The 25798-nt window shown below is 59.5% G+C and overlaps 2 protein-coding genes across 20 annotated transcripts in view; one reads left to right on the top strand and one right to left on the bottom strand.

Moving 5' to 3' along the window:
• SRCIN1 (SRC kinase signaling inhibitor 1) overlaps positions 1 to 23377 on the top strand; it is a 64546-nt gene extending 41169 nt beyond the window's left edge. For 7 of the 12 annotated variants that reach the window (XM_071818059.1, XM_071818061.1, XM_071818060.1 and 4 more), the window contains 18 exons: positions 5143 to 5335; positions 5642 to 5840; positions 6000 to 6093; positions 6450 to 7279; positions 7983 to 8075; positions 8254 to 8297; positions 8825 to 9003; positions 9200 to 9375; positions 9900 to 10030; positions 10770 to 10917; positions 12104 to 12416; positions 12737 to 12989; positions 13509 to 13663; positions 13747 to 13899; positions 14738 to 14866; positions 15869 to 17044; positions 18423 to 18560; positions 20964 to 23377. In XM_071818059.1, the coding sequence (XP_071674160.1) occupies positions 5143 to 5335; positions 5642 to 5840; positions 6000 to 6093; positions 6450 to 7279; positions 7983 to 8075; positions 8254 to 8297; positions 8825 to 9003; positions 9200 to 9375; positions 9900 to 10030; positions 10770 to 10917; positions 12104 to 12416; positions 12737 to 12989; positions 13509 to 13663; positions 13747 to 13899; positions 14738 to 14866; positions 15869 to 17044; positions 18423 to 18560; positions 20964 to 21095 (4536 nt within the window). In that variant the 3' untranslated portion in view covers positions 21096 to 23377. Of the gene's footprint in view, positions 1 to 775; positions 1141 to 5142; positions 5336 to 5641; positions 5841 to 5999; positions 6094 to 6449; positions 7280 to 7982; positions 8076 to 8253; positions 8298 to 8824; positions 9004 to 9199; positions 9376 to 9899; positions 10031 to 10769; positions 10918 to 12103; positions 12417 to 12736; positions 12990 to 13508; positions 13664 to 13746; positions 13900 to 14737; positions 14867 to 15868; positions 17045 to 18422; positions 18561 to 20392; positions 20523 to 20963 lie in introns of those variants that run through there. The other 5 variants (XM_071818067.1, XM_071818065.1, XM_071818064.1 and 2 more) reach the window with 5 other exon arrangements.
• A 362-nt stretch (positions 23378 to 23739) lies between these two features.
• ARHGAP23 (Rho GTPase activating protein 23) overlaps positions 23740 to 25798 on the bottom strand; it is a 30081-nt gene continuing 28022 nt past the window's right edge. For all 8 annotated transcript variants that reach the window (XM_065856131.2, XM_065856130.2, XM_065856128.2 and 5 more), the window contains exon 24: positions 23740 to 25731. In XM_065856131.2, the coding sequence (XP_065712203.2) occupies positions 24769 to 25731 (963 nt within the window). In that variant the 3' untranslated portion in view covers positions 23740 to 24768. The remainder of the gene's footprint in view (positions 25732 to 25798) is intronic.

Consider the following 25798-nt stretch of genomic DNA (forward strand, 5'->3'; position numbering starts at 1 on the left):
CCCTGTTGAGTTCTATGGGCACAGACATGTTTCTCTAAGGATGGGATGGGATGGGATGGGATGGGATGGGATGGGATGGGATGGGATGGGAGAAGCTCAGCTCCCTCCCAGAACGCCCCAGGGAAGCAGCACCGAGTCGATGTGCTTGGGGACGGGCGTCACACCCGCAACACCCATGGAAAGGCTTTTCCAGCTGTGGGGAGAGCGAAGGGACCATGTCCCTTTTAGCTCCAGTGGGCTAACCTGGGAATTCGGGGCAGGAAGCTCCAGCCTGCGGGGATGTTCATGCAGGCATGGGGAGGGATGCCTGCAAGAAATAGATATTTTAATTATTATTGGTTTTTTATAGATAGGGAGACGGAGGCAGGGCAGGAGAAGAGCGATGGGTCCAAGCAGCGTTGGAGGGTCTCGTTTCCCTCGTCTCCCTCTTGTCCATGGGATGCTGTGCCGGGAGATGGCACAGAAAGATGCGGCGGCTCCCCCGTCCCACAGCGGAGCCCACGGTGGCTCCCAGCACAGCTCAGTGATGCCCAAACATCCTCCATCCCTCCCAGCACCGCAGCAAGAGGCTGGGGGGTCTTCTTGCCCCCTTTGGGGTGCTGAGCTCCTGCGCCCATCCTGAGAGCTACATACAGCACCAGATGGGACCCGGAGTCAGCTGCTGGATTAACTGATGAGAGGGGGGGATTATGAGGAATTAATCCAGATCAGTGTCCAACCAGGGGCTGCAGCCGGGGCTTTATGTACTCGGTAAATAAGCGGCGGTGTTGCTTTGCGCAGGGCTGGGCTCGCCAGCTCCTCACCAGCTGTTTCCCAAGCTGGCCGGGGTGTGTTTTGGGGGGTCCATCGCCTTTATCCCCATCATGCGGTACAGCAGAGGAGCTGCAAACGGCTGGAGCCGGGACGGTGACAGCAGAGCGGGGACATTCGCAGGGCTCCATCCACCCCTGTGGGGGTGATGCCCGCTCTAGCGCATCGTCCCTGCCTGTGGAACAGGATGAATGAGCTTGGAGGGTCTGGGGGCTGCTGCCAGACCCCCAGCCTGGGGCTGGTGACAGCAGGGGACAGCTGAGCTTGGGGACAGCCGCTGCCTGTGGCATTAACCCAGCGCCGGTTTATCCATCCCAGCTGCGAGGACAGGTTGGTATTGGTGCTGGCGGGCTGTGCTCTGCCTGTCCCAGCTGGTTTTTGGGGGAAAAGGGGCTGGTTTGTGCCAGGACAGGCTGCAGAGCTCGGGCTGCGCTGGGTGCGTCCCAGTAGGGTGCTTGGTGACACCCCGGTCTCCTCGTTGCAAACAACATTCAGCGCAGGTTGCTGAGTGCTGGTGTGTGCGATGTGCAGAAATGGGCCTGAAACAGCTGATTTTTCCTCGGGTCGAGCCCGACATCGCCCTTGGAGCAGGAGCGAGGTGGCTGTGCTGTGACAAACCCTCTGCTCTGTCCCCAGGGTCCCTTTGCAGGGTCGGGCTTGCTGCCGGTCTTAGGAAATGAGGGGAAATATTAATGAGTTTTGCACGGGAGCAGCTGCGGAGTGTCCTGCTCCGTCCCAGGGTGGGATCCTTTTCCCCACGCATGTTTTTCTTACCTATTTCTATTGTTTCCTCCTATATTTTCAGTTTCTGCGGTAGGTCCAGCCCTGAGCATTCAGCCTGCAAAGCTGGGGAGGGTAAATCAGAGCGGGGGTGCAAGAAGGGAGGGGAGGATGGGGACAAGAAGAAGGGAGGGGAGAGAAGGAGGAGAGCAGCATCCTTATCTAGCCAGGCAGATATAATGAAGCTGCTTCTGTGCTGACAGTAAAAGGGATTGTTGGGAGTTTTCGGAGCTAAAAGAATCGCTTAATTGTGTCTTTTTTTAGCTTCAGGGAGATAAGAGACAAAAAAAAAACCCAAGTCTGTTCCCCATCCCACCTCTTCTCTATGAGGCCCCGAGGGGGCGGTGGGGGTGCTGGGGATGCTCCTGTCCCCACCGGTGTGGGGAGCCGGGTGCTTTGCTGGGTTTTCCCTGGGACGATCGCCAAAAGAGCCCCCCCGGTGCTCTCCCAGGCTTTACCGATGCTTCCACACCAGCAACAACCTTTCCTTGGCTCCATCACGCAGGGGCTTCCCTGGCAAAGAGCAAAGTGGGTTTGTTCCCCAGGACTGGCTGTGGACACCTTCACCTTGGTGCCCATCAACTCTACCCCCCCAAAAAACGCTCCCCGCTCTCGGTACCACCCGGGGCCGGAGCTCCCGTGCTGCTGCCCTTGGTTTATGTTATGGTTTATTATGGTTTATTCTTTGGCCGTTTGCTCTGCCCTTGAACCTGCTGCTTCCCACGCCAGGACCTTGGGGTTGGGGGTGATGCTGGTGTCCGCCCCCAGGCACTGGGGATGTACCAGCCCCGCTCCCATGGCCCCAGCACCGTAAGAATCATCCCGGTGCCGTATTAACCCTGTGGCTGGTTCAGCGAGAACTGGGTCATTTCCCAGCGTGGCACCGCTGCAGCCTGGGGACAGCGAGCGCGGGAGCGGCGTCCCCCCCTCAGCCCCTCGCTGCCACCGTGGGGGGGCTCGGTGCCTCTCGGTGTCCCCAGAGAGTGGTGGGCGGGGTCCTGGGTGGGATTCCTGTGTAGGGTGGGGTCCTGGGGGGGTCCGCTCTTCTCCATGATGTGGCTGTGGGGCTTTACTCGGCAGCAGGTGGGGGGATGAGCCCGTTCCCTGAGCACTTTGTGCTGAGCATCAGGCCAGAACGGTCCCTTCTGGGCTAAAAATCCATTAATTTCCATCTTGCCCTTTTTTACCTTTTATTTTTCTCTATTTTCTTTTTTTTGGCTGGTGCCATAATTAGCTCCATCAGATGAGCTTAATTACTTGAGGTCAGCTGCAGCCCCGGGGCAGAGGCAGGAGGGGTTTGGGATCACCTGGAGCAGCCGGCTATAGGGGTGATACACTATAGGGACCGAGGTGCATTGGGGTGCTGGGCTATAGGGGCTGTGATGCATTGGGGTGCTGGACTATAGGGATTGCAGTATATTGGGGTGCTGTGCTATAGGGATTACTGTGTGTTGGGGTGCTGTGCTATAGGGATTGCAGTACGTTGGGATGCTGGGCTATAGAGGCTGTGGTGCATTGGGGTGCTGGGCTATAGGGCTTGCAGTATGTTGGGGTGCTGGGCTATAGGGATTACTGTGTGTTGGGGTGCTGTGCTATAGGGATTGCAGTATATTGGGGTGCTGGACTATAGGGATTGCAGTATGCTGGGGTCCTGGGCTATAGGGGCTATAGGGATTACTGTGTGTTGGGGTGCTGTGCTATAGGTATAGTGGTATGTTGGGGTGCTGTGCTATGGGGATAGCGGTATGTTGGGGTGCTGTGCTATAGGGCTTGCAGTGTATTGGGGTGCTGTGCTATAGGGATAGCAGTATGTTGGGGTGCTGGGCTATAGGGATAGCAGTATATTGGGGTGCTGGGCTATAGGGATTGCAGTATGTTGGGGTGCTGGGCTATAGGGATAGCAGTATGTTGGGGTGCTGGGCTATAGGGATTGCAGTATATTGGGGTGCTGGGCTATAGGGATTGCAGTATGTTGGGGTGCTGGGCTATAGGACCCAGGCTCCAGCCCCGTTTCCCTTCCTTGCTGTAAGACTCCAGCGTCTCTTGCCAACCAGCTTTGTGCTCAAACAACAACACAACTAAGCAGTCGATTTTCCAGCAATTAGCTACAGCGAGAACATTTCAAGTCCTAGAAAACACCGCCCCACCAGATTAATTAAATCCTCCAATTAATGTCTCATTTAAATGATGATGATGGCTGTTATCATTTCATATTGATTATCTTTTTTTTTTTTTTTTGCCTTTTTGGTCTTAAAATAAAGCTGCTGTCCCTTCCACGCTGCCTTTTCCACACCCCGGGAGCTGTTTGTTCTCTCTGGTTGATTTGCCAGCGTTAAACACGCGTCTGGAAACCCGCACCGTGTATTTGGGGTATTGATGGGCAGTGGCTCCGCCACGCGGGCACCTGTGACCAGGGGACCCGGTGGCACATTTGGAGATGTTCGAGCAGAAAGCCCGTGTCTGTAGCCTGAACTTTGATGCGGTGGATGTACGCTCGGCCAGGTGAAATTGGACTCCTGGCATATTAAATTTTTACTGCTATAAACCCAAAGCCATTACTTCCCCCCCCCGGCTCAGGCAGCCATAAACCTTGCTGCTGCTTTGCTTCCAGAATAAGCCGGGCATTTATGTTTCCCGGGAGCTGGTTCATTGGCGTAATGGATGTGTAACCTCCCGTAATTGCTAAGGTTATTCCGGCGCTTGCATGCGAGCCCGGGCTCTGTCACCGCCGAGCGCTGGTTTTATTTCCAGCGAGTTGCTGGTGGGGGAACTCAAAGGCACCGGGAGGCTTTGAAACGGTGCCAACCTGGAGTGGAAAACCTGAGCGAGCGGTGGCAGGAGGCAAAGGGGACAGTAAATGGTTGTATGTGTCCCTCATGCCACGAAAGCCCTTGAGGTGCTGGAGCGAGTGGAGAGAAGGGAATGGAGCTGGTGAGGGGCTGGAGCACAAGTGTGATGGGAGCGGCTGAGGGAGCTGGGGGGTTCAGCTGGAGAACAGGAGCTGAGGGGAGACCTTCTGATCTCTGAACTGCCTGAAAGGAGCTTGGAGCCAGGGGGGTCGGGCTCTGCTCCCCAGGAACAAGCGCCAGGAGCAGAGGAAACGGCCTCAAGTTGCACCAGGGGAGGTTGAGGTTGGATGTGGGGAACAATTTCTCCCCCAAAGGGCTGTGGGGCATTGGAACAGGCTGCCCAGGGCAGTGCTGGAGTCACCATCCCTGGAGGGGTGGACAGACGGACATGAGGTTCTCAGGGACATGGGGCAGTGCCAGGGGTGGGGTGACAGTTGGACTTGATCTTGGGGGTCTTTTCCAACTGAAATGATTCTATGATTTGATGCTTAGAGCACAAGGTAGAGGAGCCTTGAGGTGGCGCTGTGGCTGGACCACATCAGGGATGCAGGACCGAGCATCCCTAGACTGAGCATCCCTAGACTGAGCATCCCTGGCCATGGCTCAGCCTGCCCGTGCTCCGGAGCAGCCCGGTGCCGTGTCCGGGGAGCAGAGCGGGGCTGCGATCCCCAGCACAGCTCCCACCTTTCCTCTCCCCTTCCAGACAAGGAGCTCCCGGCACTCGCAGGGCTCCCAGCCCGGCTTGGCCGATCAAGCCAAACTCTCCTTCGCCTCGGCCGAATCCCTGGAAACCATGTCGGAAGCGGAGCTGCCCCTGGGGTTCAACAGGATGAACCGGTTCCGGCAGAGCTTGCCCTTGTCCCGCTCCACCAGCCAGACCAAGCTGCGGTCACCAGGTACCCGGGCGCTCCAGCCCCTCCGGGACAGGCAGATGCTGCATCTGTTGGGTTTGGGGTTGGTTTTTATCTGCCCAGATAACCCCAGGAGGGGCTGGGGGTGCTGTGTGGGGTGACTGATGCCGTCAGCCTCACTGCTCCAGGGGGAGGTTGGGTGGCCAGAGATCCCCAAACCCCCATCTGGATGCACACAGAGACTTCCAAGCAGGTGGTCAAACCTTCATCGCCAACCTTGGCCCATCCTTGGCATCACATGGAGAAGGGGAGCGGGCACATCTCACCGTTTTCTGTTCCTTCTGCTTCCAGGGGTCCTTTTCCTGCAGTTTGGGGACGAGACGAGGCGCGTCCACATCACCCACGAGATCAGCAGCATGGACACCCTGCACGCCCTCATCGTCCACATGTTCCCCCAGAAGCTCACCATGGGGATGCTGAAGTCTCCCAACACGGCCATCCTTATCAAGGACGAGTCGCGCAACGTCTTCTACGAGCTGGAGGATGTCCGGTGAGGATGGGGACTCAGAAATCCACCACAGATTAACTTTTCCTTTCTTTAAGAGCAGCTACGAGTGAGGAAATTAATGGGGTTACAGCAGAAGGGGGTGGTGGGTGCAATCCTGGGGTTCAGTGGCTGGGATGCTCACAGCTCTGTCTCTGCTTTCAGTGATATCCAGGACAGAAGTATCATTAAAATCTACCGGAAAGAGCCACTTTATGCCTCGTTCCCAGCCTCGCACATCGCTAACGGTGACCTGAGGGTAAGATGGGGACAGGGTGTCATGGGTGGGGGTGCCCCGGGGAGCTGGGATGGATGGAGATGGAGGGATGAGAATCGCCTGTGTTTGTGGAAGGAGTAATGACCGCCATTCATCTTGCTTGGTTCCAGCGTTATTACTTTAAGAGAATGGGTGTTTGGGGCCTGACAGCAGGGCAATCACCACGATAATTAGGGGATTCATCAGAATAAATCATCCCAGCTCGGGATGGGGAGGAGGGAGCTGCCGTTTGCCAAGACCAGGTGACCATGCGGTAGATGGAGATCTTGGTCCTTTGTGGGGTGAAGCGAAGGTGGGGGACGTGGTGCTGACCCCCCCCCCCCGCCCCTTTTCCGCAGCGGGAGATGGTGTACACGTCCAGGGAGTCCTCCCCCACCCGCCGCCTCAACAACATGTCCCCGGCGTCCCACCTGGCCTCGGGGTCCCCCCCGCCGGTGCTGCAGTCCTCGTCCCCATCCCGCTCCCGCATGTCCTACAGCGGGGGCCGCCCCCCGTCCTACGCCGGCAGCCCCGTCCACCACAGCGAGCGCCTCTCCAACCTGCCCCCTGCCCAGGGGGTGTCCCCCAGCCCCAGCGCCATCCTGGAGCGGCGGGACGTGAAGCCGGACGAGGACCTGGCCGGGAAGAACGTGGTGCTGGTGAAGAACGAGGGGCTGTACGCCGACCCCTACGGCATGGTGCACGAGGGCCGGCTCAGCATCACCTCCACCCAGTCCCTGGCCGGCATGGGGGACCCTTTTGGCTACTCGGGGGGGCTCTACAAGCGGGGGTCCGTGCGCTCCCTCAGCACCTACTCGGCGGCCGCGCTGCAGTCGGAGCTGGAGGACAGTCTGTACAAACCCAACGCGCCCATCTACGGCGAGACGTACGCACCCGCCTTGGGGTTCCGCATGCCCCCCTCCTCCCCGCAGAAGATGGCCGATGGGCGGCTGGTGGACGTGCAGCCGGGGCAGAGCCCCCACAGCCCCTACTCGGGACCCCCGAGCCGCTCCTCGCCCGTCCGTCAGTCCTTCCGCAAGGATTCCTGCTCTTCGGTCTTCATGGAGAGCCCCGTCAACAAACCGCGCAACCCCGGCTCCTCCGGCCCCCCAGAGCTGTTCCCCGGCCCCGGTGATCGCCCGCTCTCGGGGTTCGGCTCCCCTGGACCGGCCAAGGACACGGAAACGAGGTGGGAAGGGTTCAGTTTGGGGCTCCTCACGACACAAAAGCCCTTGAGGTGCTGCAGCGTGTTGAGAGAAGGGAACGGAGCTGGGGAAGGGGCTGGAGCACAAGTGCGATGGGAGCGGCTGAGGGACGTGGGGGGTTCAGCAAGGAAACGGCCTCAAGTTGCACCAGGGGAGGTTGAGGTTGGATCTGGGGAACAATTTCTCCCCCAAAGGGCTGTGGGGCATTGGAACAGGCTGCCCAGGGCAGTGCTGGAGTCACCATCCCTGGAGGGTTGGACAGACGGACATGAGCTTCTCAGGACATGGGGCAGTGCCAAGGGGTGGGTTATGGTTGGACTCCATGATCTTGAGGGGCTTTGCCAACCAAAATGATGCTAAATCCCCCCAAGATATGAACTTTGCTGCTCTGGTGTCATCCATGGGTGCAGCTGAGGAGGGAGCGGAGGAGCAGACGAAGGTTTTGGCCCAGAGGTGCTGGGACGGGTAACAAAGCACCAAATCGTGCAGGACTGAGGGGTGCGATTGGGAGCGGCTGGGGCAAGAAGAGAAAGGGAACAAAGGGGGTGGATGTGACTGGTGACAGCAGCACTCCCATGTCCCTGATGTCCCTCCTTGGACTCGCAGGGACATGGTGGGTGGATGGCGAGGGTGTTGGTGGTGCCAGAGCCGATTCCTCAGTCTGTCCCTCTCCGTTTCCCCACACAGGGAGCGCATGGAGGCGATGGAGAAGCAGATTGCCAGCCTGACCGGGCTGGTGCAGAGTGCGCTGCTCCGTGGCTCTGAGGCTGAAACCCCCAGGTACGGAGCTGGGGACAGCGCTGGGACCCCGGGAGCTGCTGTAGGGAGGGGGACATCCCCAGCTGGGCTGTTTGCTGCCGAGGCTGGGGGTCCTGTCCCCCTCCCAGGGACCATGTCCCCGAGCTGGTGGGGATGGGGATGCCTGCTCCACACTCACCCCCTTTCTCTTTCATCACAGCGAGAAGACAGAAGGCACCAATGGCGGGACCCCCCCATCAGCCTGTAAGTGACTGCAGCAGCACCCCCAGCACTGCTGGGGGACTGGGGGGTGCAGGAGCCCCCGCCATGGGCTAAGGCTCTGGGGACACCTTGTTGTGACGTTTCAATACATAAAAGGGGCTTATAAGAAAGATGGAGACAGACTTTTTAATAGGTCCTGTAGCGACAGGACAAGGGATGATGGTTTTAAACTAAAAGAGGGGAGATTCAGGCCGGATATAAGGAAATTGTTGGTTCTGAGGGTGGTGAGAGCCTGGCCTTGGTTGGCCAGAGAGGTGGTGGATGAACCATCCCTGGAGCCATCCCAGGCCAGGCTGGACGGGGCTCTGAGCAACCTGAGCTGGTGACGATGTCCCTGCTCATGGCAGGGGTGGCACTGGATGAGTTTAAAGGTCCCTCCAACCCAAACCATCCATGTGCAGGCAGACAGTGGGACCCCCATCCCAGTAAGAGGCATCTCCAGGGTGGGCTGCAGTCCTCCCCAGGGTGGGTTATCTCCCCTCAGCATCCCCTGCCTGTCCCCCCCGCAGCGACCAGCCGCAGCGGCACGGGGACACCGGTGCCTGCGCCGCCGCCGCCCTCGGCCAGCAGCACGCCGGCGGGCCAGCCCACGGCCATCACCCGCCTGCACATGCAGCTGCACCTGCACGACCTGCAGCAGAACGCCAGCGACCTCCGCAACCAGCTGCAGCAGCTCAAGAAGCTGCAGGTGGGTACTGGTGGGGGACACCCCAACCCATCCTAGCTCTTACTGGGGTGGCTCCGGCCCCAGAGCAGGAAAATCCCCTTTTACTGGTGAATTTAGTGTGGGAGAGCATGGGGATCCTGCTGACCAGCTCTGCACCCACACCAGTGCCTGTCGAGGGGGGTCTTGCTCACCCTGATTCCCACCCTCATCCCTGCAGCTGCAGAACCAGGAGACGGTGAAGACGATGCTGCGTCGGACGGAGACGGAGATCAGCGTGCGGGTGACAGACACCATGCGCAAGCACGAGGACCCTCTCCAGCGGCAGCGCAGCTTGGTAGAGGAGGAACGCCTGCGGTACCTCAATGAGGAGGAGCTGATCACCCAGCAGCTCAAGTGAGCCGGGACTGGGGACACGAGCGGGGACAGGGTCCTTGCGTGCTGGCCCCCATGGGCCAGATCCTCCATGGGTATGAATCAGCAGCTCTGCACGGTGACAGGTCACATCCTACAAGCACCAGGAGCAGAGGAAACGGCGTCAAGTTGTGCCAGGGGAGGTTGAGGTTGGATGTGGGGAACAATTTCTTCCCCAAAGGGCTGTGGGGCATTGGAACAGGCTGCCCAGGGCAGTGCTGGAGTCACCATCCCTGGAGGGGTTGAAAATACACAGAGATGAGGTTCTCAGGACATGGGGCAGTGCCAGGGGTGGGATACTGATCGGATCGATGATCTTGAGGGGCTTTTCCAACCAACATGATTCTGTGATTCCATCCTTGCCTGCTTGTCTGGCATAGTGAGAGGCCCCCAGCCCGGTTGTCTTCTCCCCTCTGTGCATGGGGACCCACCAGGCTGGTCACCCTGGGGTCTCACCAGCATCCCAGAGCAGCAGTGACACCCCTGCCCTGTCCCTGTGCTCACAGTGACTTGGAGAAGTCAGTGGAGAAGATCCAGAAGGACTTGGCCCACAACCATCGGCTGATCCCGGTGCAGGAGCTGGAGGAGAAGGCTGTGGTGCTCAAGCAGCTGGGGGAGACGCTGACGGACCTGAAGGGTGAGGAGGTGACCGGGGGTGGGTGACATCTCCGTGCTCCATCCTCACAGAGAGGCCACTCCAGGCTGCCCGTTGCCTCTGTGTTTGCATCTTTGCAGCTGCTGGGTGTTCACGTCCATCTGTCCCCATCCTGTCCCCGTCCTGTCCCCACCCTGCCTTTCACACACAGACGCCCTGCACCTCAATTCGAAGTGCAAGCTCCTGCCTGCCAGAGCATGGCAGCCCAAAAAATGTCATTTGGCAGCAGTTGCTGAGGTTGTAAGAAGCAGGGATGGGGAGGGAGGGCATGGGAAGAGATGGGGACACAGCGCAGGCGTAGGAGCATCTCTATGTTCCTGCAGCTTTCGCGTACATTCAGGCTGATGCTGAGCAGCTGGGATGGTGGGCAGAGCATGAACAGGGAACCAGGAGCAACCTGTTCTGTGTCACCGTGTCCCCAGGGTCCTGGGTACCAAGTCCCCAGCTCCAGGGCAAAGCTGGGTGCCCTGGATGTGGATGGGACACTTTGAGGGGCCAAGATCAGTGCCTGCGGGGGGATGATGGGCACAGGGAGCAGGAGAGACACCAGGCTGGTGTCCCCAGGGTTTGTCCTGCTCCAACCGGCGGGGTGTCCCTGCCATGGGTACGATGGCCATGGTGGCTTTGATGGGCACGGCGTCCCCTGGCATTGCCAGCGGGGCACTGGGAAGGGGTCCCTGGCACGCCGGGACCGTGGTGACCCCCATTTCTCCCACCCCAGCCCAGTTCCCCAGCCTGCAGAGCAAGATGCGGGTGGTGCTGCGGGTGGAGGTGGAAGCCGTCAAGTTCCTGAAGGAGGAGCCCAACCGCCTGGACGGGCTGCTCAAGCGCTGCAAGACGGTGACGGACACGCTCGCCCAGATCCGCAGGTCAGCCCGACCCCCTTCCCAGCCCCGCAGACCCCAGCGCTGTCCCCCAATAACCGCATCTTAGGGGAGCCTTGGGGGACACAGCCGGTCCCACCGTCCTCTCTGCGTTATGGATGTAAATCCCAAGGGCTATTGGAAAAAAAGGCTCGTTTTACTGCTAAGAAACTGAAAAATGCCCTCAGTCCTCTCCGGTGGGTATGTGGGAACCCCTCTTTCTAAACTGACTTTTAAAGCGTGGTTGTGTCCAACCCTTGGTGTGATCAGAGATCTCTTTCCCGAGGAGGAGAAAAATGTTCTGCTGGAGAAAAACCATGTCCCAGCTGCAAGGACAGCATCAGGGCAGGGCTGGCACACCTGCCTCTTCCCATCACCACACATTGGGGATGGGTGAGGGCTCAGCCGCGCTGCAGGAGGAGTTTTGCAGCGCCGGGTTTGCCTCGGGCTCAGCGTTAGCCTGGTTTGCTGTGGAAATGAACTTGGATGGTCAGGCAGGGTCTGAATCTGCCTCCCTGTCATTTCCTGGCTCTCATCGCTCCTGAGTCCAAAGGGAAATCTCAGCCAGAGGGGCAGGGTTGGGCGAGATCTCATTTCTCAAGAGGTTCATGAAAAGGGACAGCGGGTTGGGGAGCTCCGTGTGCTCCCCAAGAGGCTGGAGTGTCAGCTCCAACCCCTTCCCAGACACCTGAGAACACAAACCCACATATATACATATATATTATAACCTCAGCTTGTCCCCTCAGCTGGATAAAGAAGCTGAGGGGAGACCTTCTCGCCCTCCCAACTGCCTGAAAGGAGGTTGGAGCTGGAAGGTCGGGCTCTGCTCCCCAGGAACAAGCACCAGGAGCAGAGGAAACGGCCTCAAGTTGCGCCAGGGGAGGTTGAGGTTGGATCTGGGGAACAATTTCTTCCCCAAAGGGCTGTGGGGCATTGGAACAGGCTGCCCAGGGCAGTGCTGGAGTCACCATCCCTGGAGGGGTTGAAAATACACAGAGATGAGGTTCTCAGGGACATGGGGCAGTGCCGGGGACTCGATGAGCTTGAGAGTCACTTCCAACCAAAACGATTCTATGGTTTGTATATAATGTGCAGTTACGGAAGAGCGAGTTTCTTTGCGGGGTGGCTTGGCGAGGGTGCAGGACCCCCCTGTGCCATGTCCCCCCCAGCCCCTCCGCTCTGTCCCTGCCAGGCAAGTGGACGAGGGCGTGTGGAGCAGCCCCAGCACCCTCAGCCAGTCCCCCAAGAAGGTGCCCCCCGAGACAGACTTCAGCAAAGGGCTGGACCTGGAGATGCCCACCAGCCCCCCCGTCAGCCTCCACCACCTGACATCTGGCACCGAGGCCCTGGGCATGCCCAGCTTTGGCCACAGCCCCCCCCAGACCCAAACCCACCCGTCCAAGAGCAATAACCCTGCCCGAGCTCCGGAGATGGTGCCCGCCAAGACGCAGACGGGGCCCGAGACCCCCAGCAAGAAGAGTGCGGACAAAGCCGTGTCCGTGGAGGTGAGAGCCTGGGGGGCTTCTTCAGCTTGGTGGGGCGCTCCAGAGGGTCTGTCCTAATGTCTCCCAACTGCAACTGGGAACAGGAACTGGGTCCATCCTCCTATTTGCTGAGTTTGTAGCCGATGGGTGGGTGATGCCTTGGGAGCACCCCCAAGTGCACATTGCGGGGCGTGCAGCTTGGGGAAGGGATCCATGCTGCACTCCCCCACTCCTTCCAGGCTCAGCAGTGTTTTGGGGGGCTGTGGGTCACATCCTGCCTGCAAGGGCAGGAGAAGCCGCGGTGTTTGGAGGCTGCAGCGGGGTGTCCGTGCCGTTCCCAGGCAGCTGAGCGGGACTGGGAGGAGAAGCGGGCGGCGCTGACCCAGTACAGCGCCAAGGACATCAACCGGCTGCTGGAGGAGACGCAGGCCGAGCTGATGAAGGCCATCCCCGACCTGGAGTTCGCTGCCAAGCACAAGCAAAGCCCGGGCGGCAGCAGCAGCACGGCCTCCACCCCCGAGCACAAACCCTCCAAACCACAGCACGCACCCAAATCGGGGGGCAAAGGGGACCCCAATGGCCGCCGGGGCTCAGGTACGGCATGGGGAGGGATGGGGGACGCCTCCACATCCCTGGTCCTGCATTTGTCCTGGTCCTGCTGTCACCGCTGGGTCCCCTGGGCTGAGCTCCGCTGTCCTGGGGGGCGTTTATCAGAGTCACGGGGTGGTTGGGGTTGGAGGGACCTCTGGAGATCCCTCAGCCCAACCCCTGCTCACACATCTCCAGAGAAAGAGACTTCAGCAATTCCTTGTCCTTCTTGAACCGGGGAGCCCAGAACTGGACCCGGAACTGCAGCTGGGGCAGATCAGAGGGGGAGGATTCACCTCATGATGCCACCAGCCCCGAGGACACGTTGGTGGCTCATGGTCACCCTGTTGTCCCCCAGGTCCTTCTCCGCAGAGCTGCTTTCCAGCAGCTCAACCCCAACCTGTCCTGGGACACGGGGTTATTCCTCCCCAGGTTTATACTTGTTGGGGGCAGCGGGTGAACTGGGGTGTTGTATTAGAGGGGCAGGGAAAGGTCTCGTGCCCTCACAGCACCGTTTGTGCCCAGACGAACTGACGGTGCCGCGGTACCGGACCGAGAAACCCTCCAAATCGCCACCGCCTCCCCCTCCGCGCCGCAGCTTCCCCTCGTCCCACGGGCTGACCACAACCCGCAGCGGCGAAGTCATCGTCACCAGCAAGAAGGAGCCCGGGTTTATGAAGGTAGAGCGTGGGGCCGTGGGGTGTTACTGGGCTGGACCCACCCGGCGCCCCCCGTCCCTCACCTCCCCGCTCCCAACTCGCAGAAAGCCGAGTCGGAGGAGCTGGAGACCCAGAAGCCGCAGGTGAAGCTGAGACGGACGGTGTCGGAGGTGGTGAGGCCGGCGTCCACCCCTCCCATTATCGCCTCTGCCATCAAAGACGACGACGACGAGGACCGCATCATCGCGGAGCTGGAGGTGAGCGCGGGAGGGGCCGCGGGGTGCCCCAGCTCACCCGCACCAGCGGCGATGCCCCCCCTGCCCCGTCTGCTCCCAGCTCCAGGCATTTTTGGGGAGCGCCTTGTGGTGGGTCTGGGGAATGACATCCCCAGCATTGGCACAGCACTGGGCTCCCCGCTTCTCGCTGGTCCCCCACAGGAGCATGGTGCCACGGGGAGGGGTGGCTGCACCCACCAGCCCCGAGCTGGCTCCCGTTGCCATGTGCCTGGTTTGCCATCGCTCTCCTGCAGCACTTCCACCCCATCTTGGGCTTTAAGCCGAACTCATTTGTTTTTAACACTACGCAGCTTCAGCTGGCGGTTCCTTGGGTTTGGTGCACGAGGCACCCTGCACAGATCCCATCCGAAACATCATCCTGAGGCTCTGAACCCCCCCAGGCTGCCTGTGCCCCATGTCCTCCCCCCATTTGCTACGGTCGAGGTGCCCAAGCGGGTTTTGGATGGTTTTGCCTGGCTGGTTTTCCCCCAGGATGCTGGGGGACCTGTGATGCTGCAGGTGGGGGGACCAGTGATGCTGCAGGCAGGGGATGGATGACACTGCAGGCAGGGGATGGATGACACTGCAGGCAGGGGGACAGGTGATGCTGCAGGCAGGGGGACAGGTGATGCTGCAGGCAGGGGGACAGGTGACACTGCAAGCAGCAGAGGGACAGAGATGCCTCTGGGCTGATGAGAACAGTCAATGTTTTGGTCGCTGCCGAGCCCCGGTCCTGGCGTGACCACGGCAAGCATCCCTGGGCTGTGTCGCCGTTACTCCCAAGCCTCCCTCCTCCAACCCGCCGTGTTTGACTCCCCAGGTGTTTCAGAGAAGCTCTGCCTCCCCTTTCCTCCCCAAGCTCCGTTCCGCTCCGCTCGCGGCTGCCGTCTCCCCTGGGCACGCAGCCATGTGGCCCGACGGAGCCTCCGGTGCAGCCGAAGGATGGAAGGTAACAGCTCGCTCCCAGCGACGACCCCTTCTCCTGCTGCACTTTCACCGCCTCCTCTCCCGCCTCTTTCCGACTCACTTCTGCTTCTTTCTCTGATTTAACAAACTAACGGCTTCTCTCCACCCCCTCGCTCACCGCCACAGCCCGTCCGGCACCGCCGCGGCACAGGACCGAGCACTAACCCCTGCGGCACCAGCACGGGGCTGCCGTGGCTCCCGAGGGCCAGATCCTGCAGCCCCACGGATGGGGAAGAGGAAGGGGGCACCCCAGCACCCCCCGGCAGGGCACGGGGAGGGCTCGGTGCTCTCCCCACGGGAGAGGGTGGCACTGCAAGGGGACGGTGGCGGGTGATGCATGTTGTGCCCTGCACAAGGACATCCTGCTCCATGTGTATGATGCGGGTGGACCAGGGGCTACTGGGACCCGCTGGGTTTTGGCCCCATCAACCCCCGCAGTGCTGAGCAGGGACACCTGGGCACAGCTGGGAGGAAGGACGATGTTTTCCAGGTGAATTGTGCCTGCTCAGGGTTTCACAGACCTGCTGTCCCATGGCAGTGCGTTTGCGATAGCTGGTCCCTGCGCAGGGCTCTGCTGGGAGCACCAGTGTCCTGCTGAGCGCTGGGCTCTGCTCTGGCCCCAGTGCCCTCCCAGTTTACACCAGCACGGGAGCAATCCCAGCTGGACTGTGCGATCAGTTTTCCATTCAAAAGGTGCAGCGAGACCGACTCGTTTTTGCTAAAAAGTCCGAGATATTGCTGCGGTTTCACAGACCCAGGTTGCCTTACGCAGGGTAGAAAAAGTCACTGTGCCAGTGGCAACCGAGGGGATGTCAGGGCTGGGCAGGAGGGAGCCGAGAGCCGCGCATCTCCCTGGCCAAACAGCGATGCCTGGAGCCACCAGCGATGGGGACCCAAGCGTGTGGGGACACACAGTGCCCCCGGCAGCTCCCCGCGTTCTCCCATCGCTCTCCTGGCTCTTAATCTCTCTGAATTCTCTACCCAGGCGCCGCTGGCCCCGGCGGGGAGCCGGGCGTTCTCCCTCCCGCAGATCGTGCTCACCGAGTGGGTGTCGGAACCGCCGTCCCCCGAAGCCGAGGCGGAGGTTTTGGTGGAAAGGGTCCGCTCGGAGCGCGGGGACCTGCCCGGCAGTGCGGCAGGAGGAGAGCTGGCACCCCGGCGGGGAAGGAAATGCCGCGTGTGCCCTGGCAGCTCCAAAAAGTCTCCGTCTGCAACCGGGTGCCCTCCAACCTCGGCCCTGCACCCCCCAAACACCCCATCTCAGGGTTGTGCCCTTGCAGCAGCAGAGACTTGGGGGTTCCCATCTCTCTCGAGGCACAAAATGAGCCATCCTGTGCGGGGGGAAGGAGGGGACGCTGCTCTGAACGCTGCCAGCTGGCAAGGAGATGGCAGCAAGACTTGTCACCAAGGTCCCCTGGATGTGCAGCCTCCTTGTCCCCGGGAGAAAGGAGCTGGTGAGGGGGTGATGACCGGCACCGCAGGCAGAGGGTCTGGCGATGTCCCCCAGCTTCCTGGTGACAGGGACCCCCCAGGAGGAGCCAGGCAGAGTGCACGGGGGACATCGCTCCCTCCTGGGGACTCTGCCGGGGTTTGCAAAGCAGCGCAGAGAGAGGAGGGTTCGCCAGCTCCAGTCTGCCCAGCACCACATCCCAGAGCTGTCCCGCGCAGAGACCCAGCCCTGCGGGGACACGGAGAGGCCCAGGATGAGCATCACCAGGAGCAGGTCGCTGCGTTCTCAAGCCTTTGCTCAGCATCACTGGGAAGGGACAGCGTGGCACCGGCTGCTGGGGGAGAAGGTGGCACAGAGTGGCTCTGCAAAGAACAGGTGTCCCCTCGCTCCGTGACTCCGCGCAGCAAGATCTGTGAAGGCACATACCAGCGACTGGATAGCCTGGAAGAAACTATCCGTGAGCTGGAAATCACCATCAGCGAGATCAGCAGCCATCCTGCCGTGGAGTTTGTGCTCCCGAAAGAACTGCGGGGAGCAACGGGAGCCAGCAAGGAGCCCACGGGAGGTCTAGGGGACCTCAAACCCACGAGCTGTGACAATGGGACCGTCCTGGACCTCAGCCAGCCCAAAGATGACGCTCCCAAGGGTCCATCTCCAAGCAAGACCAAGCCACCTCTGCTCCCCAAGCCGCAGGTCCCCACCACACCGCAGGTTTATTTTCAGTTCTCTCTTGCTGTGCTCTGCCCCGGACTCACTCTGATGTTTCTCTTCCTCCGTCTCTACCTGCTCCTTCTCTGTGACTCTACCTCCAAGCAGAGCCAAGGTGGAAAACAAATCTCCTTTTTCTCCCTTGCATTTGGATCTTGTCCTTGGATGTATTCGGGCAGCGGACAGGCAGGCGGTGCCGGTTGCTGGGCACAGCATCACATTCGACCCCGGTAACTTCTGCCCTGTCAGGCTGTGGGGCTGAGCGTGCTGCTGGTGCTGAGCACCCCCCGGGGCTGGGTTCGTGTGGTGATGCAGCAGCATCCCTCGTTTATGCTGGTTTTTGCATAAGCACTTTTTTAACACACTGCGGTTTGAGCGTGGCAGCTGCTTCTCCTAATTAAATCACAGCGCGGGCTCCCCGAAGCCATCCAAATTGCTTTCTGCTGGAATCCGCAGCTGAATAGCTGGGAAAAGGGAGGAGAAACGCCCTCAGCCGCTCCGACGCCGGCCTGCTCCTTTATTAACAGCCAGCGCTGGGGAATAAATCTCCTTGTTCATTTGCAGCAATTATCTGGGCCCCGGTTGCCAGCGGTGCCGCAGCCCCGGCACGGTGCTCTGGCTGGGAGAATGGGCCGTGGAGTGGGTGTAGCTGTGATTTCTGCCCTTGGCGGCTCCCGCTGCAGTGCCGGAGCCCGGCGAACGAGAAGCGGAGCTGCAGGATGGATTGATGGCTCCGGGCTGGCGCCTCTGGTGCAGGACTCGGCACTGGGAGGTGGCAGTGGTAGATCTGGGGTGCCCCAGGCAGTGAGGGGACAGGTGATGATCCCGTGACATGTGGCACTGCCCAGACACCCTGTGGGTGCTGCTTTAGGGACCGGCAGTGCCAGGGGACGTGGGTGCAGGTACCTGCTGCTCTTGCAAGTCTCTGTATCCTGCTCTGTGCTCCGCTAGTTAATAAAATCCTCTATATTCCCACTGCCGCCGTTTCCACCTGGAATCTGCTTCTGCCTGCCGTGGCCTCTGCTCCTTCCTCTTGGTCGTGCAGCCTTGTCCTGGGGGAGATGCTCCCTCTGTCCCAGGGGGGTGTTCACCCTGTCCCCCATCTCCCGGTGTTTGCCGTGTTCTCCGTTTTTGCCTCTAACCCCCTGTTTGCGTTGCAGCAGTGGCTGTCGGTGAGTCCTGGCCAGTTTGAGCTCCCCCATGATGGCACACGGAGCTGGTGACCTTGTCCTCGCCCTGGGTTTGTCACCGCAAGCTGTCCGGGCAGGGACATCACGGCTCCAGCCATCGCTGCCCAGCACCGGCAGCACTCAGCTGCCAGCGGTGTGAGCGTCCATCTGCCGATTTTAACCCCTTTTCCCCAAATTCTGTGTCCCGGCAGAGCGGTGGCGTCTCCATCCCCGCCATGAAGATGGTGAACCCCGCATCCCGCCTGAAGCAGAGCCAGCAGGGCAGCCCCGACAAGGGCAAGCACGTCAAGCCGCGGATGGAGTACATGCGCATCCAGGGCCAGCAGCAGGTACTTTAGCACTGTCCCCACTGTCCCCACCGTCCTCACCGGCAGCAGGAGGAGCCCACAGCCCCAGCACCTCCCTCGCTGCCTCGCGCAGAGCGTGAGGGGGTGGATGGAGGGCAAGGGCGATGCTGCGGGTGCTGCTTTTGGGGACCAGGCGCTCTCGTGTGTCCCTTGGCTGAGCCCAGTGGGGCTGGGGACATGGGGACGCAGCTGTTGGGGCGCAGAGGGGGATTTCACCCCAGTTTGTGCCCAGTTCAGTGGTTTTCATGAGGATACAGCTGTTGGGGCGCAGAGGGGGATCTCACCCCAGTGTGTGCCCAGTTTGGTGGTTTTCATGGGGACACGGCTTTGTGCTAAGAGTGGCCGACTCGTTACCGGTGTGGTTGGTGTGAGGCTGAAGCCACTTGTCCCCCAGCCCCATGAGCCACCGCTGAGCCCCAGTGTTGGTCCCCTCGCCCTGAGGGACCCCAGGATGTCCTTGCAGAACATTTTGGGTGCCTAGACAGGCGCTGCAGAGCCCTGCGCTTGGCACGGGGGCTCCAGGGCACTTCGCCTCTGCAGGGCTGGGGCTGCCAGGCCCCTCACAGGAGGTTTTGGGGAGCTGGGACCCCCCGTGCACTGCGACACCGTGGCTGCAGAAGCAGCTGGTCCCGGGACGGGGGCTCTGGGGCAGGGTGGTGGTTTGGGGGTGTATGGGGCAGGGTGATGATTTGGGGGTGTCTGGCAGTGTGGGGATGGGGGGTGCAGCTGGAAGAGGCCGGGATGGTGTGTGTGTCCCCCCCAAGTTCAGCACCCACCCCTCTCCCATCCCCATGGACAGTGGGGGTCACCCCCCTCTGTTCCTGCTGACACCCCAGTGCTGGTGGGGGGGCTCCAGCTGGCTCAAGGTACCCACAGCCCCCCACCCCCCGGCCTCTCCTCCCCTTTCCCAGCCCACCCTCCTACCCATGGGGGGCAGCACCCCCAGAGCGGGTTGACCCCCATCTTCTCCTCCCCACTCTGTGTCTCAACCCCCGTCCCTGGGCCTGGTGTTAACAAAACCACCCAATAAACCCAATTTTGCTCATTCTGTTGCATCCATAAACCCCCTTGGATAAGCCGAAGGTTTTTCCCAGCTGCCTGGAGCTGGATTCGGGGGGGATTTAATGCAATTTGGGCGAATGGCGCATGAGCAAAATAGGCACCTTGCTCCCCGCTGGCTCTGACAAGAAGGCTCAGCCCCCCCGCCCCCCCCTCAGCTGGTTGTTGTGACCACAACAGGGGTGGTCCCAGGGTGGTGGCACTGCCATCCCCAAGCTCGGGGTGTCCCTGCCTGTCCCCCCCAGGACTGGTGGCTTTTGACACCCCCCAAGGGGCCGGGACGCATCTCCTGGCCCCGGGCACCCCAGGGAGGCCACCATGTCCCAATGTCTGGTGTCACCGTGCTCCTCCTTGCCCCCACCCCGGGGCAGCATCGCTCACCGGCCCCCACTGGGGTGACCAGACCAGGAGTTTTCCGTGTCGCTTTTGTCCCCGCAGCCCTCGCTGGGCAGGATTTGGCCATGTCACCCCCACCCCAGAGCCCACCCCTGTGCGGGGGGGCTGGAGGAGCCCCCTCCCCATCCCGGGGGTGTTTCCTGAGTGGCGATGGGTCGGGTCACCGCTGGCGGGGTCCGGGGGGGCACCGGCACCTCTTGGCACTTCCCCCATCTAACGCTGCCCTTCTTGTCCCCCTCCCCGCCTTTCTCCCCTCCGCCCGCCCCCCTCTGCGTCTGCCTGTCTGTCCGCGCGTCCGTCTGTCCGTCCGTCTCTCGCTCGTGTCTCTCTCCCCTTGGGGACGTCCCGTTCCCGTCCAGTGACGCGAGGGACCCGCTCGTCTCGTGCTCTGTTTGTGGTGGCCCCTTTTCCAGCTGCTTGACCTCAGGCCTGAACTCAATGCTGCTTCTCAACAAACCCCTCCTTGGCTCTTGGTTCTTTGGGTTTTAATTTAACTTAATATTTTGTTTTTATTTTATTTTATTTTATTTTATTTTATTTTATTTTATTTTATTTTTATTTTTATTTTTATTTATTTTTATTTTATTTTATTTTTACTTTTATTTATTTTATTTTGTTTCTATTTTTATTTTATTTTATTTATTTTATTTTAATTTTTAAATTTTACTTTTTATTTTTAATATTTTGGTTTTTTACTTCGTCTTATTTTTATTTTATTTCATTCTCTTTTACTTTGTTTATTTTATTTTAATTTTATTTTAGATTATTCTATTTTTATTTTTTATTTTATTTAACTCTATTTTATTTTTAACTTTTATTTCATTTCCTTTTCCGTTTTTTTTTCTTTTTTTCCCTTTTTTTCAGAAACTGTTTGACTTTTCCTTCTCCTTCCTCCTCCTCCTCCTCCTTGAATCTTGCTTTTCTTTCTAGGCCGCTAGACCACCTAAAGATGCTAGCGAGACTCCTCCTTCCCCCGCGGTGCCCGACAAACCCGCCGCTGGCAGGACCTCCATCCCCGTATTGACTTCTTTTGGGGCGAGGAACTCGTCCATCTCCTTCTGAGCATCCTCTCCTGCTCCCGGGGCTCCTCTCTCTTCCTTGGGCTCCTCTTCCCGGGGACTTTTGGCTTCTTGAGGCTCCAGGAGGGACCGTCACCCCCGTCCCTCCCTCCTCCTGTTTTTCTCGCTGTTTCCGCTCCGGTGTGGCCGACCCCGTGTGTCGCCTCCGCTCCGACTCGTCACCCGTCTCGCTCCGCAACGGCCAACCAGCCGCTTTCCGTTTCTCTCTCTTCTTTCCCCCCTTCCTCTTCTCTTTTTACCTTCTCGTTTCGCTGCGTTTTGGGTTGCTGTTGGTTTATTCTCCCCCCCCCACCCCGTACACCCCCTTTCTCCAACCTCCCTCTCCTCTCCCCCCAACTCCCATTTTCTGTTTATTGAAGAGCTCTCAGAGCTTCACTCCACCAGTTTCACCAGTTTCACCAGCTCCAAGGCAGGAGGAAGCCGGGCGGCCCCCCCGCACAACGTGGCACGCAGCCGAAGAGCCCCCGCCACCCCGTCCCCACCGCCCGCCCCCGCCACCCCGCGAGGGGACAACGCTCCGTGTCCCGGGGGGCGGCAGGTGACACCGCGGGTCCTTCGCTGGCCGAGGGGTCGGTGCCATCCCCGGGGGGGTCACTGCCATCCCCGGGGGGGGTCACTGCCATCCCCGGGGGGGGGGGGGGGGTCACTGCCGTCCCCAGTGGGGGTCACTGCGGATGTAAAATAGGCGGGGAGGGGACGATACCAGGTCACATCGTCACCCTCCATTTGTAACATAGCACTTTAAATGGCACCCGGGCGGGGATGCGGTGACACTCGGGGACCTCTGTCCCCTTCCCAGGGACAAGCGGGAGCCCCCGACCCGCAGCAATGTCCCCGGGGGAGCAACCCCAGCCTGGGGGGACCCGGGGGGGGTGGGTCCCTGGGGTGCGTGTCCCCCCATCACCCCGGGTGCGCGTGTGTGTGTGTCCCCGTACCCACCCACCAGATCAAATCACTCCTTTCGTTGGCGAGTTCGTCCTTGGGTTTGCTTGGTTTTGTTTGTTATTCTTTCTCTTCTTTTCCCCCCCCCACCTCTTTTTTTGTATCTCAGTCATTTTTGTACAGCAGAACGAGCCTTTTTTGAATAACAAAGAGAAAAAAAAAAAACAACAAAAAAAAATAATCATGATGCAATTTCTTTGGATTGCAAAAAGCAACTCTTTACATTTAAGTGAAGTGTCTTAACATTTTATATTGTTTTAAAAAATATATTTACATATTATATATATATAGTATACGTAATATAAATATATATATAAATATTTAAGAAAAGAAAGAAATCTCTTCACGTCTGGTATATTAGGGGGTGGATTTTCTTCCCTGGTTAGATTAGAGCTCCTTGTGCTTTTTGAGGGTCGGTTCCTCGTGCTGAGTTCGCATCCTCCATCCTCATCCCCAAACTGTCCCCATCACTTGGGGGGGGGTGAGTGACACCCTAGGGTGCTGAACCCCCCCCCCCCCAAGCAGCAATAGCACCCACTCCATGCGTTTGTATTTAATTTAATTGATAAATTATTCTTTTCTTGGTACCAAAGTGAAATACTGTAGCAAAGCCACAGCTTTGGGTGATGGGTTGCTTGGTGGGGGGGGCACCTATTTCTGTGTCCCCCCCCCCCCCACACACACACCCCATTGCCCATCAAGCTGGTTTGTCCGTGCGTGTGTCTGCGTGCGTGTGTCCGTCCTTTCATGGCACCAACGCTGGTGCTTTCGCTGAAGCGAGAGGAAAATCAACATAATAAAAAAATAATAATAATAATAAAAAAAATGTTGAAAATGTTGCGAAAATGATAAAAAAAAAAAAGAATAAAAAAAAAGGAAAATAAAAAAGGAAAAAAAAAGATAAAGAACAAAGCGCTGCCTGCATCGTGCATGTGTCGGAGGCGCCCGCTGCATGCACACCCCGCTTTTACTCTTTAGAGGCTGTTTTGGGGTTTCTACGCCGTCGTGTGTCTCTGAGCATGAATTTTCTCGTGAACTGTTTGAAAATAATTAAAAAAAAAATCATTAAAAAAAAAATACCTTAAAAAAACATAAAAGAGAAGCGAGGGTGTCGGGGGGGAACCCACCCCGTCCCCCCCCGCCCCGTCCCTGTGTCGCTGTGGGTGCCATGGGTAGTTCTGTGCGCAACGTGACCATTGTAACTTGCAAAAAACGAAACTCCGATGACAAAGGGTTGCTTTTTAGTTTCCTTTTCCCTTTATTACTTTTCTTTTCTATCAGAGTGTTTGGCTTTAATAATAAAATTACTTTTTTTTTTTTTTTAATTGCGTTTTCTATGGTGTTTTATTTCCACACACCCCCCCCACAGATTTGGGGTCTTGCGTCGCTTTGATGGGGTGGGAATGGGAGGTGCTGGACTTACAGTCCCTGGAGGCTGTTAAGCTGAGCTTGGACATGGCGCTTAGTACCACGATCTAATAATAGAGTTGGACCGAGGGTTGGACTTGATCTCCAACCCAGTCCATTCTGTGATCCCCCAAACCACCCTGGTCCCCCCAGGATGGGTCTGGGGGTGCTGGGGGGGTCCATCTCATCTCCCCCCACACTGATAGCAAATCCACAATAAACCCTTCCATGTGCTGACCTCCCCCAAGCAGGGGTTGCAATAACAGCAGGAAACCACCTTGAATAACCAGTTTATTTCCAATATATAGACTGGGATGGTTGGGGGGGTGGGGGCAGCATCCGAAGCGGGGTGTTTGGGGTGTTTTGCATATAGCGGCTCTGCAGCCGACTTGTACAACACAGGGGGGCCTGGGGGGGCACATGCAGGAGGGTTTAAAAAGTCAACACTGGTCCAGCACGTCCCCTGGGTGGGGTGGAAGGGGGGGATATGGGGGGGTGGCCTTTCCGCTGAGCAAAACGTCTTAAAAAATCCTTATAAATCCTTTGGAATATGTTACACAGTCAGAGACAATATTTACAAAGAAAGAAAAACAACTTTACAGCAAATATTTGCATAACGTATAAGAACAACACGGAGAAACAGTGACGTGACTTGAGCCCCCCCCTCCCCGCCCCCCCCACCCGAGCCCATGGCACAGCGAGGCCGGGGGTCCCCGTGTCCCCCCCTCTCCATCCTAAAGTGCTTCTGGGCTGGGGAGGGGGCTGTGCGGAGCGTGGGGGTGCAGGTGACAGCAGTGTCCCCCCCTCCCCACGCCACTGCCAGCCCCTCTTGTCACACCCAGCCCATGGGGACCCCATCTGTGGTGACAGGAACCACCCAGCTCAGCCACCCCCCCAGCACAGCACAGAGCCAGGTCAGTGCGATGGCACCGAGGGGGTCCCCAAGGTCCCCAATATCCCCAAGGTCTCACCGCAGCACCCAGGGAAGCGCCCGCACTTCGCACCGCCGCGGTTGGGGACAGCAGGGTCACCACCGCCTGGGGCGGGGGACAGTCCCCATGAGCCCCCTTCGCCCCTCCTGGCACTGCCGGGGGGGCCGGGGCACCTCGGGATGGTGACGTGGGATCACTATGGGTCCCCAAAGCAAGGGGGACAAGGTGACTTTGTCCCACCCGTGGCACGGGGGCCACCGAGACTCGTTAAATAACAGCAGCTTGTCCAGAGCACAATTAAATACGAGAAGGAAGGTGAGTCCTTAAATTAACCGCTGGCTGGAGGGGGGGACACAGCGGGGACATCTCGGGGGGTCACAGACACTGGGGGAAGCGCAAGGGTGTGGCGGGGGTGCCTGGGGGGGTCATGGTGCCCGGTGTCTCCGTGGGGGCCGGGGGTCTCGCTTTGGGGGACTCCAGGCTGCTGAGCCCCGAGTCCTTGTCACGGCAGGGGCTCAGGGCCACCTCCCGCCCCTGCGGCTCCTTCCACTCGTTGAAGTTGAGGTCCTTGAGGCCACCGGGTGCCACCACCACCGTGTGCCGCCGCCAGCTGCTCTTCTTGCGGCGGCTCTCGGGGGATCGGGCCCGCCGCAGCCGCACCCCCATGTCGTCGGCCGAGGATCGGAGCCGCTGCCGGAGCTGCTCCCGCAGCGAGGGCCGGCCCGGGGGGACGGGGTCGTCACCCCCCGGGGGTGCTGGGGTGTCACCGGCCGGCCGGGGCCGCCCCATCTTCCTGCGGGCCAGCGTGTCGCACTGGATCAGGTGGTGGGAGTTAAAGGAGGGGCGGCCCGTGGGGGTCTTGTCCTCGTCCCCAGTTCCCCCGTCCACCTGCCGGCTCTCGGTGTCCGTCTCCATGTGGCTGAGCTCGCTGCGCTCGTCATCCGCTTCGTCCCCGCGGCTCCCGGCCACTGAGGGCCCCTCGGAGCAGAGGCTGCGGTCCATGGTGGACAGAGTGGAGTAGCCGGACACGATGGAGCGAGCGTCGGGCGCAGGATCCAACGCGGCACCCCCGGGCTCCAGGGAGCTCTCCCGCTCCGCCGCGGTGGGGCTGGGGGCCGCCGGCTCGGTGCCGGTGCCGTGGGGGGCTGGCGGGGTGGCCACGGTCCCCTTGTCCTCCTGCCCATGGCTCGGAGTGTCCCTGCGCTCCGCATCGTCATCGGTGCTGCTCCCGACACCTTCAGCCTCTCTCTTCTTCTTCCTCTTGCGGGCGGCGGCCGAGACGAAGGGGATGGCGAGGAGCTCCCGGTGCGGTGGCGCCTTCCGCGACGGCCACGTGCCCTGGGAAAACGGTGACACCAGAGTCAGGGACGGCAGTGCCAGGGTTGGGGACAGGCTCTGTGTCCCC

Source organism: Patagioenas fasciata, chromosome 22 (genome assembly GCF_037038585.1).
Source record: "Patagioenas fasciata isolate bPatFas1 chromosome 22, bPatFas1.hap1, whole genome shotgun sequence".
Taxonomy (NCBI): Eukaryota; Metazoa; Chordata; class Aves; order Columbiformes; family Columbidae; genus Patagioenas; species Patagioenas fasciata.